Raw genomic sequence first — 19,893 nt, 5'->3', positions numbered from 1 at the left:
ACGCATTTATTTCTTCGATCAACGAAAAAGAAACAAATGAACGCCCTCATTAAAATTGTTTACATTTGCGTAAACAACTAGAATAAACATCGTGGTTTTAGATAAACAAAAGTAAAAACTACCTGTAGTCAGGGTATTTTCTGAACACAATTACTTTGATCGTTTCGTAGATATGTATTTTTGCATTCAAGTGTTATTGCTTTTAAAGAATTTTTATGAATGTATGTCGTAGTATAAATTACGGATACTGATAGTATTAAATACGAATTTAGAGAACGTACGAAATTGTCAAACCATATAGTAGGGTGGGAGAAGATGGGACACTGTTTCATTCTATTTATCGTCCCGTTTGGTAGTAAACGATGAACATTCGAAGAATTATAAAACCGTATTTTCACGACTTCCATAGACCATTGTTAATTGTTTTAATCACGATCAGGATATTTGGATATTATGCGCTAAAGATATCCCATCTTCCTCCACCCTACAATATGTTAGGTTTAAAAACTTGTATTGAATTTATAGTGCATGGAATCTGATCTAACTTATAGTTCCAGAGTCTCTGGTCTTAGAAGTACATCTCTGGTAGTGTTATGCATCACATACACTCTAATGCAATACGCTATAGCTATTATGATTAGGATTGTCTTCTAAGTAAATTGCATCGGGGCTTCTCTGTTTCCAAAACATTCGTGGCAAAATACTTCTATTGCCTTGATTGCGCAATCTGTAATTAAATCAATATTTGAATGAAACTTACTTTATTCCCGCGTGGCCGGAAAACCACAGTCGTTATAACACAGAAGTTCATACACCTCGTGCCAACTTACGAGTTACCGAGTATATGTTACATTCTAGGTAATTATTTTGTTGTTTATTTTATTATTTATTTTTTGTTATGCGTAGCTGATAATTTGGACATCCCATTAGTGACCACTGGGTTTGAGCAATTGCCGTTAAGCGGTTTGCCCAAGGACACATACGCCCACATTGGTAGCAGCGACGAGTCTTGAATCTATACCTCTGGGTTGAGGCAGGCGCGCTTACCAACTGTGCTACGGCACCAGGGATGTATATTCATTTAATACATTAAATCTAATGAAACAAAGTACTTACACCAACAGTATTCCTATCACTAAAGCAATGAATAGAAATATCACCGCTATAGCGATTCCAGCTTTTGCCCCACCGGTTAACGCTTGTGATGACTTATTTGCAGAGTTGACAGGTTGCTTAGTGTTGGTTGCTGGAATAAAATCTTTCGTTAAATAAACTTATCATATATGTGTGAGGTCTGAGAAAGCCCTAAGTTGGTTTATTAGAAGCAACTGTGGAGGTTTCGTAAAATATTAAAAATCCAATACATTTGGTGCAATACATTTAGCGTGTAAGTCGTATTGAGTAATTGACGGATATGGATATTAAACAACCTAGTTAACATTAACTTAAGCCATAATTACAAGTTCTGTATTTGGATTACAATTCTGTCACATATAAAATGTGTTTTTTTTGTGCATTTATTTTAGATTAGTATTTTTACCACTAGTTCCATCTGTAGTTTGTGTATTAGTTGTTGTTGTTGTTGTAGTAGTGGTTGATGTCGTCGTTGTTGGTGTTGTTGTTGGTGGTGTCGTTGTTGTAGGTGGTGTCGTTGTTGTAGGTGAAGGCGTTGTTGTAGGTGCTGTCGTTCTTGGTGCTGTTGTTGCTGGTATTGGTTGTGGTGGTGGCAGTGTTGTCGTTGTTGGTGGTGGTGCAGAACCTGTATAAAGAGTTATATGCAATATAGTCATGGTAAAGATAGAAATCTTTTCAAATTTAAAACAAAATATTTCTTAACAACATTTTATATTCTCATATTGTGTAACTTACATTGCATATCTTGAAAGTTTGGTGGGTTCCAAACGCCAAACAAACATGCAACGGTTAGTTGGGGTGAACTTGAAGATGCGAAAGTTACGTTTTGTCCAGGTGTTCTGCACGTCACGTTAAAATAACCATAATTGCTGCTACACGTTACACTGGTTCGCCTTAAAGTTAGAGATGCGGTGCTGTTGTCAAATGCATCAACATTACACGAAGGAGCTGTAATGATATAAAATAAATGTGTGGGCAAGAATTAGTAAGAGTATTATTATAGGCACGTGTTTCAAGTATTCATTCTCTCTTTGTACATCAGCTCTTTTATCACTTTGGAGTTTTTGAAATGTTTGTACGGAATTTGAAATGTGTGTACAAATAGTTTGGGATTAATATCATACAAAGTATAAAGTTAAATTACCGGTCACGGTTACTGCGTATTGACACACTCCAACGTTGCTTGAGTCGTCGGTTGCAGTAAATCTGAAGATGTGATAACCAAGACCGAGATCCACCGGTGAAGAGCCAGCAGGTTGTACTTTTCTCAGTCTTGAGTCAGCTGGATATTTAATATATAAATGAACAAAATTATTTTATCCTCAACGACAGTTGGTACACAGGTGTTTGGTTTCCACATATCACGTTCGCTTACGAGTTACCACTATTTCCCCTCCTTTTAGTGTATGGTTAACAATTTAGATAATCCATGTGGGAGAACACGATTCTTTTAGTGTACGATTGACAATTTAGATAACCCATAAGGGGCCACTTGGTTTTGCAATTTTCATTAAGTGTCTTGCTCAACGATACATACACCGACAATAGCAACAGTATGATACATACGCGTATAATCATCCACCCAGCTTATCTGGTTCCAACTGAACGGCACAGTGCTTTCACATAATGGTAACTGTATTTCTGTATCTACGGGACATGGCTCCACAGTTCTTGGGGGATTATCTGAAAAAATGTAATAATAATGATTGATTAAATATATGTAACTTGGTTTATCCTTGCCTGGCGGGAACAGACGTCCATTTTAACACGAGTTGCCGCGTACGTAATTTTGCGGGTGTGTTTTTTTGTATATGGCTGAGAGTTTGGACAATCCATTAGTGACCACTGATTTAAACAATGGTAGCACCGACAAGCCCTGAGCCCGTAACTGGGTCAGGGGCTGGCGCGTTAACTACTGTACCAGACTTACTTTGGTACTGCAAAAACTGTGGTATTGTTGTTGTAAAGCTTATACCTGTACGTCCAACATTGTCTACACACACTGATCCTAGAAGACTGCTACCGTCTTGACAGTTGCAAACTGTTTGGTTATTTATGTTGAAGCAAAACTCAGAACATGCGTTTGATGTGTTTCTTCCGCAGGGGTTACTTAACGGCCCTAAACAACGATAAAAAGTTAAATTTCACACATAAGACCTTAAATTTATCGCCCAATACCTATATAACGGTTGTAATAATCTCTGTTGTACAACATCATCTCCCGTCCTTTGAAAAATATTGTGGGTCCAAACTGGGTTGTTGGTGTTACTCCCATTGTCAAGTTGAACTGCTCAACGTAATGTTTTGCTAGATCGTAGAAATAAACCATGTCGCCAAGTACTACCATGCTGAAACAGAATAATGCAATTTAAGGTCGGCAAAAGTATAATATATGTTGGGGCAGGTTGGTCCGTGTTTCCATTCTGCTATATCGTTGCATTTGGTTATATACAAAACAACTATAAACATTTATTACAATCTAAAGAGCGTTGTTAACGTTTTAATTTAGGTTTATAAAACAACTCATTTTATGTTCGAACGTATACTTGTGTATGTATAGTAGGATGGAGAATGATGGGACACCTTTTTATTTTTACAATATATCGCTGTTAATTGTTTAAAACACGATCATGATATTTGGATATTTTGTCCTAAAGGTCATCCCCCACCGTATTACACTTAAAAAAATTAGGACTTGTAAAACTTAAATGTTAGCTATTGATTAGAACCTGATAAAGAAAGGTCTGCTCCTTGCTAAGTTTGAGTTAACAGCGAAAACATTAACATGTTGTGGCGAGCTTTGATTCATTGAGTCTAACGAATATTCTAAGATTTCTCCCATTCTTGCTTCGGTAAAAAACAAGCTGTTTCCTATATTAAAAATAAAAGAAAAAGTCAAAATTGGGAATAGGTTTAAAAATGTAAATAAGTAATAAGTTCGAATATTTAAATAAATATTTAGGTTGAAGAATGTAAATAAATGATAAAGAGAAAAATATATTTAAATGATAAAGTTTAAAAATTGAAACAAATCACAAGTTAAAAAAACTTACGTTCGTAACTTATGAATACGCCGTACGGCCAATTAAGCCGAGTTAACACTGCTCGCTTTTCTGAGCCATCCGCACGCATTCTCCACAACTCTCCGTTTGTTCTACCCCCGTTTGTATCCGTCCAATAAACGTACCTAGTAATTAAGTTTAAACAAATGAACGTAATTTATTTATCCTCGGAGTAGCAGTCATTATTACACTGGAGTTTCTGTTTCACACACCTCGTGCACACTTACGAGTTACCACGTATAAAACTTTGTGGGTGAATATTCATCCTCGCATGGCGGGTATAACGACGGCTGTTACAACACGAATGTTCTGTTTCATACACCTCGTCTCCACGAATTTTGTTATCAATAAGGCACTTTATGAAACAGCTCTCCATCTCCGCATGCTTACCCATTTTTCGCGTCAAATGCCATCGAGTTTATTTGGGATACATTCTCCCTCTCTATAGGCACCCTCATCACTGTGAAAGTTAGATCTTTATACGGGTCATACACTTTTATAAACTCGGTGTCAGATTCGGCGAAGTATACTTTCCCACTCAGTTGATCCACTGCCATGGTTCGAACTAAACAAAATTAATCGCAATTAGATTAAAAATAATTTTACGTAACTTATATACGGTTACCTGCAACATTGGTCACGATTGCTTGAGAATTGGATGTAGATCGCAATGAAGTTTTAAAAATAGTTGAGTTTTTTCGATCGAACCAATACAGAGTGTCTGTTCCCATATCGATATCCATTGCGTATGCGTTGGGCTGTGTACCTAAACAGTGGGTAATGTAACACAATTTATTTGAGTAATGTTAATGGATAGAGAATTGTACCTGAATGTAACTTGCTTTATCCTCGTGTGGCCGTAAACGATAGTCGTTACAACATGGGTGTTCTGTTTCATAAACCTCATGCCAGCTTACAAGTTATGTATGTTACTTTGTGGGTGATTACTTTTTTGGATTATTTATATGTATGGCTCAGAATTTGGTCAACCATTTACCTAGATCAACGATGCTGAAGTTATACGACCCAGACTGATTGATTGGTAATTGAAATATCTTTCCTTGTCCGTAGTCCACCATTAGTAACGCATCGGTGCCAATAAGTGGTTCTAAATTGTATATTTTATCAATCGTATTTAAAGACATCTCAAAAACACATTTATTTTTATCGTTTATAAAAACTAAAGCAGTTTGGGATACAATAGCTCGTGCTTTGGATCTCTTTAATCGTCTCATTTGATAGTAAACAAAGAACATGTCAATCTTACCCCACCCTATTATATTATTGTTTTGAAAAGACTATATTTGGTTTACAAAATTTTGATATTAAGTTACAGCTATAAAACGTTTTGTATTTTGTGTACTAAACACAAAATATGCGACAACTCTTCTATACTCACTTTGAACACAATTTACGTCATTGATTCGGGTGAAGCCCAAAGAACACGCACATTCTCGTGTGGCGTTGATCCTCGGTAGACATATGTGATCACATTGTGGCGTACTGCTTCCACATGAACCGAGTGTGGTATCTGCGTAAAACATATCATGGTAAAGTGTTTTTTGCGCTTGCCTCCACTCAAGGTTCGAGGCTCGATGCTGCTACCATTGTAAACTTTTTCGTTCTTGGGCAAGACACTTAAAAAAATGGTCACAATTTATATCTGGCTCCGCATTTATATGTCATACGTACTCAATCATTAGTAAGCTAAAGTTATGGTTTAACTTACGAACGTATAATGCTGCTTATTACTATATACTGACTTACTTAGTCCTGTATTTGAATATTCAACAAATTTGCTGTAAATTCCAATTCCTCTTGGCTTTGAAGCAAACCGGTATCGTCCAACATTATGTGTGCTGTGTCTTGCCTTAGATTTCGGCACCCACCATAAGTAATGCGCTCGTACGGGAGAGTAGCGCGTTTGGGTGTCAGTCACGTAGATGAAATTCTGTCCAACAAAATGTTAACAGTTTGTAAAAAAAGTTTTAAATTAAAAATTATAGTATTTATTAAACAAAATGCAACTTATGAAATTGGTAAAAAAGTTTTAAATTGCAAATTGTTTATATGGTAACCTGGTACGTAGCGATTCCCCAGAAAATTGAACCGCCAGTAAAATATTGGACAGATGTGTTTGTTCCGTCAAGATTGCTGCTCGATATCATGCTCCCATAGCCAGTAAAATCGCACCAGTACAATCTATATGTGCGTAAAGTTCAATTTGTTTAAATTTTTTTATTTATTAGCAGTTGTTGAGTTTATACTGTTGGTAAGATAGGATACAGTTGGCGCCCAAATCCTAAATTTCCTGATCGTGGTTTGGCAATTTCAGCTCGTTTATATAATTCAACAACCAACTTTTGACAAGTATCAAGTAGGACAATAAAAGAGAGTGAAACAATGTTGTCCCATCTTACCCCAACCTATTTTACCTGTCGTCTTCGTAGTCTACTGTAAGACCAGTAATATCCGCAACGTCTGGGTATCGTTGCAATACGCGTGGATTCTTCCCTGCCAAGTCAGTGACCACAAGCCGAGCCCCTTGACGTTTGTATAGTGCGTAAAACAGCAATCTAAGTTATATGGTTAAACTTAGTAAAACCTAAGAAAATTTAAATTAACAGTAACCCATTTAATCTAAATCATTTAGTAGTGTGGGGTAGGATGGACACCTTTAGCACATAATAACCAAATATCCTGGTTGTGTTTTGAACAATTAACAACGGTCTATAGGCGTCGTGAAGATACGGTTTTATAATTCCTATAATTTCTGTTCTTTATTCTTCTACCAAATGAGACAGGAAAATAGAATAAAAAAGGGCCCCATCTTTCCCCATCCTACTATATTTGAATTATAAATATTTAAGAAATGTCATAGTAATACTAACCTTTTAGTGGCATGCAAAGCAATTCCATATGGAACACTGTTGCTTGACTGCTGAATTATCGTGTAACGTGTGAAGTTAGTAACTTCAGACACCATAATTGCTTTCATTCCCGAATCGCTCCAGTAAAGGTTTTGATTCTGCCAGTCAAACGTCATGCTTTCTACTCCGTGTGCCATTCCTCCGTAGTGTGTTTCTGATCGGTTTTGATTGACATAATAAACTCCAAGAAGTTCAGACCTAAGTTTGAAATTGTTGAAGTTATTCTGTTGAAGTTATTCCATATCCTTTTACTAAAAAAATCAATGTGACTTGTTTATTTAGTGTGGCGGGCAAAAACTTTCGGTATAACACCGCAGGTCTTCTAGTTTATAAACCTCGTGCCCATTTACACATTACGACGTATGTGACTTTGTGGGTGATTAAAAGATTGGGTAGGAAACACTATGGTTTATTTAGTACTTCTACATGCAAAATATTTTCTGTATAAATAGATTGATACTGTAAAAACTGCCTATTCCCTTTCACTCGTTGTACTATTTACAATCTGATCTAATTTTAGGAATTTGAAGAGATAGATACAAATTTATGATATGTTACTTACTTATAGTCAGCAAAAAACACTCGGCCTCCCACTGAGTCGGTCGCCAAAGCCCAATATTCGCTGTTTTGTCGTGTAGATGTATGTAGTACGTTCTTTGAAATTCTTCTTGACGGATTATTTTGACTCACGATTTCCGGGTCAGCTGGAAACTGTTGTATTTCCGTTGTACCATTAGCGGAGTTAAACATTGTCCAAATAACAAGAGAATCGTCAGCTACAACAATTGTCAATTATATATTAGGGTAGGAGAAGACGGGACACCTTTAGTCCACAGTATCAAAACATCCTATAATCGTGTTTTAAACATTTAAAAACGGTTTATTAGAGTCTTGAAGATACGGTTTTATAGTTATTTGAATGTTCTTTGTTTACTACCAAATGGGACGGGAAATAATATGAAAATATGCCCCATTCTATAACAGCATAAAAAATTGAATTGAATGATAATATAGCATATTGTGGGAAATACCATATATTAACATGTTTTTAATAGTATTTATTTTACCAACGCACTTTTAGAGTCGTGCAGAAACATATAATTCTATAAACACTCTTCGTTTACTACCAAATGGGACGATAAGAAATGAAAACATGCCTCATCTTACGTTACTATACAATCGAAATCCACATAGTAACTGAATGAGTTTATATAGTTGTTATACTACATGTACATAATTGTATCAGCCAGATCACTGTGCATAATTGATTTAGTGACAAAATAAAACGTGACTGCCCGGGACACGAACTATATCGTCTGAACCACTATACTATCAAGTCACTTACGACATTTGGTGATGTTGCAATATTCCCACGTAGTAGATGCGCTTGTATTGGTGATGTAACACCATGTTCCATAAACATCATTGTCAGGGTTCCTATATCACACAATATACGTAGTTAACAATGTTAAACGACATATTAAGTAGTGTGGATAAGATGAGACATGGTTTCATTCTCCTTTTTTTGTCCCATTGGTAGTACACAAAACAATTAAAAAAATATACAACTATAAACTTTCGACTTTATAAGACCGTTGTTTAATGTTTAAAACACAATCAAGATATTTGGATATAGTGTGTCAAAGGTGTTCCATCTTACCCCACAGTGCTATATTTTTTATAATAAGCGTATTACAAAAAAAGTTGGGGCAATAGGCTAATTTTTGCCCAAATCCCAGGTTTCCTAGATCAGGCCCTCACCCATATAGAACAGAAATAAATCAAAATCTGCTTTGCTATAAATCGAATTAAACTGTATAAACAAACTTTTGCACGAAGGTTCGCGAAGAGTTTATAATGTACCATGTACGTAGCATCCGGAGTTCCATGTACGTAGCATCAATGCAAGGTTTAATCTTCATTACAAGCTATATTTATACATTAGCATGTAGTTTTTTTTAGGCACAATTTTCGTACCTGCAATAATTATGGTGTCCACCGTCCAGAGGGGTGTGTCTTGGTCTGTGTGGTGTTGTAACGTCCCATCGTTGACACGTCTGTCCTGTCTGAGTATAGCTTCGGTTTCCACTGTACCAAATGCTAGGTCCGCTAATGCATTCTGTGGGATTATTTTAATTATATAGTAGGGTGGGGTGAGACGGGACACCTTTACCACTTAATATCCAAATATTCTGATCGCGTTTTAAGCAATTACCAATGGTCTATGGGAATTCTTTAAAGCACTCGGTTTTATAATTTTTTGTTTACTATATACAAAATGAGACGAGTAAATAGAATGAAAAGGTGTCCCATCCTACCCCTCCTACTATATTTATCGCGGTTAGATGCCTGTTCTTACTTTACCTGTAGTTCGATTCGATTGTGCCAACACTAGATAAGTCAGGAGGTTAAAATAACGGATGTAAATATAAAGAACTGACCCATTTTCTATCGACACTGCCCTAGAACGTATAGAGCTTTGTATTACTTCTAATTTTTAGCGTATCTCTGTCTTTAAAATCGACTCAATTTTTCTGGTTTTAAAAAGGCAATTTTCTGGTTTTATAAAACACCTACATTTTGTACTTTTCTCCTCAAAAACCTAATTATAACAGTTTCCATATCTGTTGCATACTAATTAATATAATTTAACTCGCTCTGTCTGAGTTTTTGTGTACTAAACATTGCGATTTGTTTTTGGTCACGAGTTTTCTTCATTAGCCCGATGTTATCTACACAGACGGCCGGAAATAAAGAAATATTTCGGGCACTCAAACGTGGCACCGCATAGAGTAACAGTGTGCCCTTACGTACACTTCTATTTTATATGCGAGAATGATTTTATTGCGTAGTATGGCTGCATGTGTGTAAAATATATAGTGTTCTCTATGGTTGCATTGTGTTTGTTAGAAGGTCGGATTGTATTCTAGTTCTACTGTTGTTATATATATAGTAGGGTGGGGAAGATGGGACACGTTTTCATACTTTTTTGTCTCATTTGGTTGTAAACAAAAAACATTTAAAGAAATTATAAAACCGTATCCTCGCGACTACCATAAACCGTTTGTAAATGTTTAAAACACAATTAGGATATTTGGGTATTTTGTGCTAAAGGCGTCCTATTTTTCCCCATCGTACTATATACGAATCAATTTCGTAACTCCTGAATGCTAAGAACTATAAAAATGTAAATCCCCGCCTATGTGTTCCAAGTATTTTATATGAGATGATAGCGAAATTTTCCTCCCCGTGGTGTATCAGGTACCAATACCGGTATATAGTTGGTCGGGGTAAGATGGTTTATTATGTTTTCATTCTCCTTTATCGTCCCATTTGGACAGAAACAAAAAATATTTACATAACTATATTACCGTATCCTCACTCTCAAAGAGCGTTAGTATTTCTTAAGAACGTGATTAGGAAACATAGGATACTATGTGTTATACATCTTACCCACAGGACTATATTATTAAATATCGGTACAAATAAGTTTTGATTTCTGCGGCAGGTTTTTTTGTCAATGCACGTATTCACCACTTAATATATTGCGGTATCTGAATAAAATATTTTTAACTTATGAGCTACCACACGCGGAAGCATATACATGTCATGTTTTGTGAAATGTTTTTTTTTTAACTGCAGTTTGATTAATGTAACTAAAATTAGCCTTTGCAACTGGGTTAATATAAAAAACATCGAGTTTGGGGATTATTTCCTTGCAAAAAATAAGTTTACATAAACGTGTTTAGTTTTTATAAGCTGTTGCCCACAGGCCTATGAGAGTTGTCCCGGTCTTTACTTTCATGGTTTCCCATCTTTTACGGTGCTTATATGTATAATGCTTACTCGTGTATTTCACACAGCAATTCGCATTTACAGTAAACATTACCTCAAATGCGGTAGTTTAATTTTTTCAAAATTATAACACAAACTGAAAAACAAACAAATCTTTAACAAAGCTTATATGTACATCCCTTACTCGTGTATTTCATCACAGCTACTCATATTTACAGTACGTATCAAAGCAACCACGATAGCACATACTATTCAAATATTCTGATCGTGTTTTAAACAATTAACAACGGTATATGGAAGTGGCGAGGATACCGTTTCATAATTCTTTGAATGTTTTTTGTTTACTACTAAATGAGACGGGAGAATAAAATGAAAACGTGTCCCATTTCCCCCCACCTTTCTATACATATTACAAAATAAAAAAAAATAAACAAATCAAAGGCACGAATTTGATTGCCTTGTTGGTGACATTTACATAATACTCTTGGCGTTCAAGTCCCATATTGTGGTTAGTTTAAGTTTATCAGTTATCATGCAACGGTTGAGGTTGCATATCGATAGCATCAGGCTCGTGCTGCTTCCAGAAGATTCGAATTAAAGAAGGTCTGTACTCCGGATTTTGCAACCTGCAATTTTAATGATCACTTAAATATTCCTTCCCAGCATACCTGGTATTAAAGGAGAATACTTACAGGTACATCACGCCTATCACTAGTGCAATTAGAAGCAATACCACCCCAATAACGATTCCTGCTTTTGCTCCTCCGCTTAAACCTTCAGATTGACTTGACGATTTCATTGGCCCCACTATGTTGAGCGCTGCAAACGTATATAGCGTACATTTAGTTACGCTTTGTGAAATAGCTTAACGGCAAAGGATTTTCTAATATTTTTTAAAGGAAATCTATCCCGAGCCTTTTTGTTTTTTAATATCTACATCAATATTTCCTATATTTTTGTGTTCTGTTCGAACGGATTTACCTGTCGTTGATGAGGTTAGTGTTTTTGGTGCTGATGTTGTTGCAGTTCCTGTTGTTGCTGGTTCAGATGCAGATAGTGCTGACTTAGTTGTTACAAGTGTATAATGACCTTCACAAAAGCAGGATAGTAATGAGATATCTAGTAAATATATAGAATGAGGCAATCTTTTGAATTGTAGACGTTTTGGTTACATATTGTTCAAGTAATTTTTCTACGAATCTATGTTGCATAACTTACAATCCATATCTTGGAAATTTGGTGGGGTCCAACTCTCGAATATGCACACAACTGTTAGTTCTCGTTCGTGAAAAGACCCAAAAGTCACGTTCAGTTCAGGTGACTTACAGCTGACATTAAAATGAGCACGGCCGTTATCACACAACATGCTAGTTCGCTTTAGTGCAGAAGATGCGATTTCGTCAAACTTTGAAATATTACATGTTGCTGGGTCTGCAACAAATAAATTTGTTTACTTAAATATGTGGTTCCTAAAAGGGTAAACAACTCTTTCAATAAACTTTTGTGGGAAGTGTTGAGTGTATTATTAACAAATGATAAGTTGTGACTTACTGCTGTTAAGGACGGTAACGGTGTAGCTGCAGACTCCTGTGTTTCTGTCCTCGTCTGTTGCAGTAAATTTGAACTCGTGTATTCCAGGAATTAGATTAACCGGCGAAAATTGACTTGGCTGTGTTGTCAGCAAACGGTCCGTAGCTGAAAATTTAAATTCAAAAGCCAAATTTTCATACCACACGCTCAGCTCCTAAAACTAAATTTGACAGGAAACGTATTTAACATGACTATAAACACTGGATGGCGGCAACAAATTAAAGCCTATGTACATAATGTACTCTTACGTGTATAGTCATCTGTCCAGGTAACCGAGGTCCATCTGTACGAAGCGTTATGTTGACAAGTTTGTAGCTGTATTTCTCTATCTAATGGACACTCTCCCACCGGTATAGGGGGGTTGTCTGAATAGAAGAAGCGAATAAAACATTCCAATATCAAGCAAATCACTAAAATATCTTGCCTACTTGTTCGTCTTGTATTATCAATACATGAGTCAGTCAGTTCATTGCGAGAAACCTCCTCACATCTGCAAACTGCTCGGTTGTTCACGTTAAAGCAAAACTCAAAACATTTGTTCGTTAAGTTCCTTCCGCATGGATTACTCAAAGGTTCTTGTCATGAAACAAAGGTTGTATGCAATTTCACATTAATTTTAAGTTTAGGTTTACTGTTGCCTTACTGATGTATTGGTTGTAGAATTCTTTGCTGTAAAGGGTTAGCGATTCCACGTAACTGCTAAGCAATATTGGACCAAATTGACGTTCATTGTTTATCCCCATAGTTAAGTTGAATTGTTGTATGTAGTTTTCGTTTGCATGGAAATAAACTATGTCACCCAACACAACCATGCGGCTGTAACGTGACAAATTCAAGACTGGTAAACTCGTTAGGTTAATGTGCATACATTTAAATTTCATTTGTGTAATAGTAGTGTGGAGGAAGACGGCACACTTAAGCACACATTGCCCAATATTTCTAAATTCAAAATACACAACGGTTTTGGGGTAATACCACGAATTAGTACTATCATACATTTATTAATTGACAATACTTCAAAGAAATGTATTGAACACACTAGGAGTTATTTATCGATTTGTACACAGGTGTAATTCTACAAATTCGAAAACAGACCTGATAGGAGGAAGGGATAGTTTAAAATCCTTGTTGCCTTTGATTAATAAGTAAATTTATCATTAGAAATACACGTAAATACCATGAAATATCATGGTACGCTTTGAAAATCAAGTTTAAACATTCTGTTTCTTGCCCTACTGCTTTTTTTGCTGATTTCACCCCTAATTTCAATACATATTGACCCCATTTCAATACATATTGACCCCCTGGTTCCGTCTTCTCCCACCCTATACTATATATTTTTATAATTTTAAAATATTATATGCATAACAACTACTTTTGTTAGGGTGTTGGCAAAAATGGGTAATTTTAACAGCTTTTTAATACGAGAACTATTTAGGTTAAAACTAACCTCAAAGGCGTATTGGCATAATCAGTGAAACTTTTTATTTTGTGAATGTAAATAGGTTGCGGATTAGTTTCATTCAGTGAGTCCAAAGAATATTCTAAAATATCAGCTGAAGAATAATCTTCTATGAATATAACCACACTGTTTCCTTGAAAACATATTTGTAAGTTTATTAGAAAACAGCAAATAAGTATACCCATCAACCGATTATCCTATGCTTACTTTTGTAACTTATAGCGATTCCTTTCACACCCGTGATATTTAGATTTGGCAATACTCTCCTTAGGTTCGAACCATCAGTTTTCATCCTCCAGCCTTTGAAGTCGTAATCTCCTTCTAACCAATACAAATACCTGGCAAATAATTTTTTCAATTATGCCAAACCTTTGATGCTTAGTCCAATTCACCCGTTCCTGGCGTCAATTGTAAACTCCGAAATTCCAAAGACTTCTTCTGGCATAGTTCCTATGTGTATTATTTGCTTCGTAATTTGCTTATATGGGTTGTAGACATTAATTTGGATAGAATTGGTGAAATAAAGATTCCCAGTTAGTTGATCAACTGCCATATGTCTCACTGAAAAACAGAAACTAAACACATTTGTACTTTCTTACAGTCTATATTATCAAGTTTTTCAAAGAGCAACTTTATTACCAGTATTAAACCTGTTGATGATTTCTTGAGCATCCGAAGTGTTTTGCAATGAAGACCTAAAGATGATTTTCTTTTTTATGTCATGCCAATAAAGAGTGTCTGATCCCATATCGACTGCCATCGCGGATACATCGGTTTCGTTACCTTTTACTAAGTGAAAAATTCTTTGAACTTGATTTTTTTGCATTGTTTAGTATAGTATATATACTTCATCCGATAGATCAGTTCTATTGAATTCTATTTAATTCCATACCTATGTCAACTATGCTAATGTTATAGCTGGATTGGTTGATTGGTAATTGAAATATCTTCCCATGGTTTGCGATTAACAATGCTTCGGTGCCAATTAGCGGTTCTAAAGTTATAATTTTTGTTATGTAGACAGTGATTATTTGTATTCAAATATATAACTCACTTAGAACACAGTGTACATCATTTGATTTGTGAAAGCCGAAAGCGCACACGCATTCTCTTGTAGCGTTAATTCTTGGCAAACATATGTGGTCACATTGTGGCATACTTTCGCACGATCCGAGAGTTGTATCTGTGATAAAAAAATAAACGAATATGAGATCTCGATTCGAAGCGCTAGTATTATAGCCAGTCAAGAGCTTCCCAAACTGACGTTGTTTAGTCTAGATTTAGAGCTTGTGCTAGAAAAACTTGACATAACTGGAGCACAAAATAAACATGATAGTCGCAAAAAAAATCGCAAAAATTGTTTTAAAAAAGAGGTCGCACAAAAATCTTCTGGTAAGCCGTGACCTTATTGACTATATGGCAGATGCTAACATTAAATATGACCCACAGTTACTATAAATGGTTAGATAACCCAACTTAATCCAGTATCTGAGTGCTCCGCATATTTTCGGTAAATTGTGATTGTATTGGGCGTGTTTTCGTGAAATCGATAATTCCCGATCCCTTCAGTGTTGTTTGGTGTTGTAGTGTTTGACATCCATCGCAGCATTCGCAGGTAGTAAGGCGCAGAAGCAGAGTGACCATTGTCGATTACATAAATAAAACTCTGTGTATGAAGTTTTTACCATAGATTAGCAATGCCAACCGTAGCACTAAATGCCAAAATATACTGAGCGCATTTAGTTGTGTGATTTTGCAAAGTAGATTATACCTATGGGTTTGTTTTAAAATGTTTTATGTTCCTTGCATTAACTTGACGAATATGGAATGCTTAGTGCTTACACGATACGTAGCAATTCCCATTAGATCCGATGTTATGTTGTGATAATGCAAAGTAATATTTGTGCCGTCTAGATTGCTGCTCTTGACATCTTTGGTTTCACACCAGTACAATCTACGTATATAAAATAACACGTTGCAGCAAAAAGTTAGCAATGTATTTTGGAATTGTTTACGTTACCTGTCGTTATCGTAGTCAACCGTAATTCCAGTAACAACAGAAATGTCGGGATATCTATGCAACACCCGTGGATTTTTTCCTGCCATATCAGAAACAACAATTTTTGATTTCCTGCTTTTGTGGATGGAGTAAAACAGCAATCTGTGTCATGTGAATATTATATACAACGTAATGTAACAATTATTTAGCCAATTGTAACCTTTTTGTCACGTGCATAGCGATGTTTTTTGGAGCGTTGCTGCTTGATTGGTAAGCAACAGAGCAATGCAGGTTAGTCACATCACAAACCATTATACGTTTTAGAATAGATTCGGTCCAGTATAGATTCTGATTCTGCCAATCAAATGCCATTGATTCTGCAACTGCTCCACGAGTCTCTTCATAAATCACTTCAAAGCGGTTTTCGATGACGTAAAACATTACCACATGTTTCCCTAATATTCTTCATGTTAAACAAATTTTAAGGTTATTTTTTGAACCTTTACAGTTCCGATGCTTAAGCAACATTAGATATACCTTTTGGTGTAAAACACCCGGTCCACCAAAGCGTCAGTTGATATAGCCAAGTATTTACCATATTGATTGCCCAAATTGTGTAGCATGCTTGAAAAATTCCTCCCACTTCTAACATTCTGCGCAACTATTTCCGGGTCAGCTGGTAACTCATAGATCGCCGATTCATATAAGAGCCACCGCCATTTATACATTGTAAACATAACACGAGCATCATCAGCTGTTAAACTTGACGGTTAGTTATACAATGCCCCATTTCAGTGGCCTTCACAGAACCAAAGTTGGGGCACGTATAGCCGGCTACGTACCGAGAGCAACCATATTCATTGCTCATTTATCCTGTCTTTTACAATGTATATATATACCATATATTGATTATGAAATATAGACGCGGACACGACGTAACTTATAGCTGCAATGTATGATTATCAAGTCACTTACGACATTTGGTGATGTTGCAATATTCCCACGTAGTAGATGCGCTTGTATTGGTGATGTAACACCATGTCCCATAAACATCATTGTCAGGGTTCCTATACAGACAAATGACAAATGTCGGATATGACATTTATTGTGTGGGTAAGGGGGGGGGGGACATCGTTTCATTCTATTTCCTCGTCCCGTTTAGGTAATAAACAAAGAACGTTCAAATAATTATTAATCTGTATCCTCACGACCCTCACAGACCATTGTTAATTAATTAAAACACGATCAGAATATTGGGATAATATGTGCTAAAGGTATCCCATCTTCCCCCGCAGTACAACATAATATTATAATTACATACAAAAGAAAAAAAGAAAAAAAATAACGTTAAGATTTTTAGAACTCGTGACTTTTTTTATTATGACGTGTCATATCACGTTATAGTATATAGGTAAAATGAACACCGTTAGCACATACTATATGCTATGCTTCCTAATCTTGGTTTGAACCAAGGAAATTAAAACCTTTTTTAGTCTTTGGTTTTAATTTAAAACGCGCTCTTATAGGATCGTGAGAATCGGGTTACATAGCTCTGTAAAAAAAAACATATTTATTTCCGAATGACACGATAAACAAAGAATTTAAACATGTAACATATTACTGTACCCCACCCAAATACATATGCTACAAAATTGTTCAACCTAGTACATAAAAAATATCTTTTATTGGGTCAAATTAGAAACCTGCAATAATTGTGATGTCCTCCATCCGCAGGAATGTGTTGTGGTCTGTGTGGTGTCGTAACGTCCCATCTTTGACAAGTTTGACCTGTTTCAGTGTAGTTCCGATGTCCGTTGTACAACACGCTCGGTCCGCTTATGCATTCTGTAATAATGGCGAAGTCGCATGAACTTTATTCTGTATTTTAGTTTATATTTAAAACTATTGCTCAATGCTAACCTGATGTGTAATTCAAGTTAGCGAACGTTGTTACGCTGAGAGAAACTGCTGCCAATGCAAATACTAGCATATATGACATTTTCACGGTTACCAACCTATAAATTGTTGTTTATAAAGTTTTAAAAATCTAATATCCTGTGATTCTCAAACGACGTTGCGTGTTTTTGCTTGAACTACAGCTTTAGTCGTTTCTGTTCTTCCATATGCTGCAGTGCTCTGCTAATCTAAATATAGTACAGTAAATTTTGGTCACGAGTTGCCATTTCGCGATCCATGCCTAAGGCATAAAGGTAAACCAGCGAATTTTGGTCATATCGTATATTCGAAATATGCTATAACCTATAACTAACAAGTTAAAATTGCTCGTCCACATTTATGTTAAAATAAAACACTATGATGCTACCCGTTCTCGACTTACACATAACAAACATTTTCTGCTTCCGCCTATTCCTCGTGAAAAATATTTAATTTGCATGGCAGAGGGAATACCGAAAACTTCCTTAGTACGTGTAAGGTCTACATTGCCCACATTTTGTTTATTTTTGCTCACGATTTGTTTATGTTTTATTCATGTTTCATTTTGAATCCCCTAACTTATGCGAATCTTCAAAGATATTTTTATGTTTGATATGACGTCATAATCACGGCTAATTTATATTCCCGATAAGGAATTTTGCCTTACTTTTTATTATGACAGTCCGGTGAGTGGTGCTGTTTTGTATCTGTGTACATTCTGCATATTTTTTTCGGAAGTATTGTGTTTTCGAGCTATATCCCTATGCTGTGTACTGATCGTTGGTATCTTACTGGAAAAACTATTCGGTATGTACTTTTGTGTTATAATTTATGTGAACTGTTATATTTGTACGATTATGGGAACCCCACACCTCACGTGGTACCATTCAACTAAAACACTGGATCAAAAAATTAGTCTGCTTTTTCTCTATTCACTTCAAACAGTTCTAGCAAGTTTTTTAGAATTAACAACCAACCACGACGCATGTCATAGGGATGTAGTCCACATAGTTTTTTTATAGGAATCTCGTATATCAGCCCTTTATATGAATCTATAACAATACCATACGAACTTCTATTAAGATAAAGATTTTAGCATATGCTACAATACAGAAATGTTTGTCAGTACACATTAAATGTGCCCACCTGACACGCAATATTGATTTGCTGTACTGAAATATCTCAAACACACAAACGGCAAACTATTAAAAAATTTATTACAAATATACAATTCCGTTATTTTTTATAACGGTTTAGATTGCACATCAACCGCCTCAGGATTCAACTGCTTCCAGGCTATTTGAGCCACTGGAGACGCGTGTGTTTGTTTTCGCATTCTGCAGATTATAAACCGGAAGTTAGGTTGTTTAGCTTGAAAACGTTTTAACGAAAATACTCACAAAAATATCACCCCAATGATTATTGCAATGAACAATAAGACCGCCGCAATGATGATCCCAGCTATTGCGCCCCTGCCTAAACCTGTAGGTTTAGATTGGCTTGACAACTTACCTTGCTTCTGTATGTTGTTTGCTGCAAACGTAACATTCTATTAAAGTTCCGCGTTTTTTAGGCCGATTGACTATCATACCGGCATTCCTTCTCTTAAAATAGTTTTAACTGTTTTTACGTAGCTTACTGTCGAACTATGTATAGGCTAGTTGCTAGGGATGTGCCGAGCCGAGCCCGAACTCAAAAGCTCGTGCCCGAGCGTCTCCTTTTTTGACGCTCGGCGCTCGGCTGAAAACTGGGCCGAGCGCCGAGCCTTATGTTATAATGTTGCACGCGAGAGCGAAAAATATTAAAAATGAAAAAAGTGAAGCTACTAAGAGATAACGAGACTAGTCAGCGTAGCTTTCTCCTTAATTATTTTTCGTTCGTTGTGAATTTGCTCTCTCGCAAGTAACGAATCGCAACGTCAGCGAATTTGCCCGTATCGAATTACAGCAGGTGTCGAATTACACGAGCGCCCAATGTGTTCGTATC

At 36.1% G+C, this 19,893-nt stretch overlaps 2 protein-coding genes across 2 annotated transcripts; both read right to left on the bottom strand.

The window, feature by feature from the left end:
• Positions 1 to 150: 150 nt before the first annotated feature.
• LOC101243344 (low-density lipoprotein receptor-related protein 2-like) lies at positions 151 to 17,845 on the bottom strand. The gene is made up of 21 exons (XM_026834575.1): positions 17,676 to 17,845; positions 8,472 to 8,563; positions 7,689 to 7,902; positions 7,088 to 7,324; positions 6,632 to 6,772; positions 6,275 to 6,398; positions 5,964 to 6,147; positions 5,596 to 5,727; positions 5,194 to 5,304; positions 4,822 to 4,962; positions 4,587 to 4,761; positions 4,188 to 4,321; positions 3,864 to 4,005; positions 3,313 to 3,482; positions 3,110 to 3,253; positions 2,701 to 2,817; positions 2,279 to 2,416; positions 1,870 to 2,082; positions 1,541 to 1,759; positions 1,117 to 1,246; positions 151 to 727 (listed from the first exon to the last, which is right to left on the bottom strand). Exons 3-21 carry the CDS (start codon positions 7,874 to 7,876, stop codon positions 610 to 612), a joined length of 2,958 nt encoding a protein of 985 aa, XP_026690376.1. The 5' UTR covers positions 7,877 to 7,902; positions 8,472 to 8,563; positions 17,676 to 17,845; the 3' UTR covers positions 151 to 609.
• On the bottom strand, positions 11,093 to 17,013 carry LOC108949520 (low-density lipoprotein receptor-related protein 2-like). The gene is made up of 18 exons (XM_026834574.1): positions 16,510 to 17,013; positions 16,193 to 16,435; positions 15,994 to 16,134; positions 15,816 to 15,927; positions 15,450 to 15,639; positions 15,028 to 15,156; positions 14,866 to 14,967; positions 14,613 to 14,762; positions 14,366 to 14,534; positions 14,181 to 14,311; positions 13,962 to 14,106; positions 13,155 to 13,327; positions 12,760 to 13,086; positions 12,473 to 12,616; positions 12,140 to 12,352; positions 11,903 to 12,010; positions 11,614 to 11,740; positions 11,093 to 11,547 (listed from the first exon to the last, which is right to left on the bottom strand). The coding sequence occupies exons 1-18, from the start codon at positions 16,707 to 16,709 to the stop codon at positions 11,445 to 11,447; spliced, it is 2,907 nt and encodes a 968-aa protein (XP_026690375.1). The 5' UTR covers positions 16,710 to 17,013; the 3' UTR covers positions 11,093 to 11,444.
• Positions 17,846 to 19,893: the final 2,048 nt, after the last annotated feature.

Source organism: Ciona intestinalis, chromosome 5, assembly GCF_000224145.3.
Source record: "Ciona intestinalis chromosome 5, KH, whole genome shotgun sequence".
Lineage (NCBI taxonomy): Eukaryota > Metazoa > Chordata > Ascidiacea > Phlebobranchia > Cionidae > Ciona > Ciona intestinalis.
The sequence above is the reverse complement of the archived record's forward strand: the minus strand, read 5'-3'. Positions and strand labels throughout refer to the sequence as shown.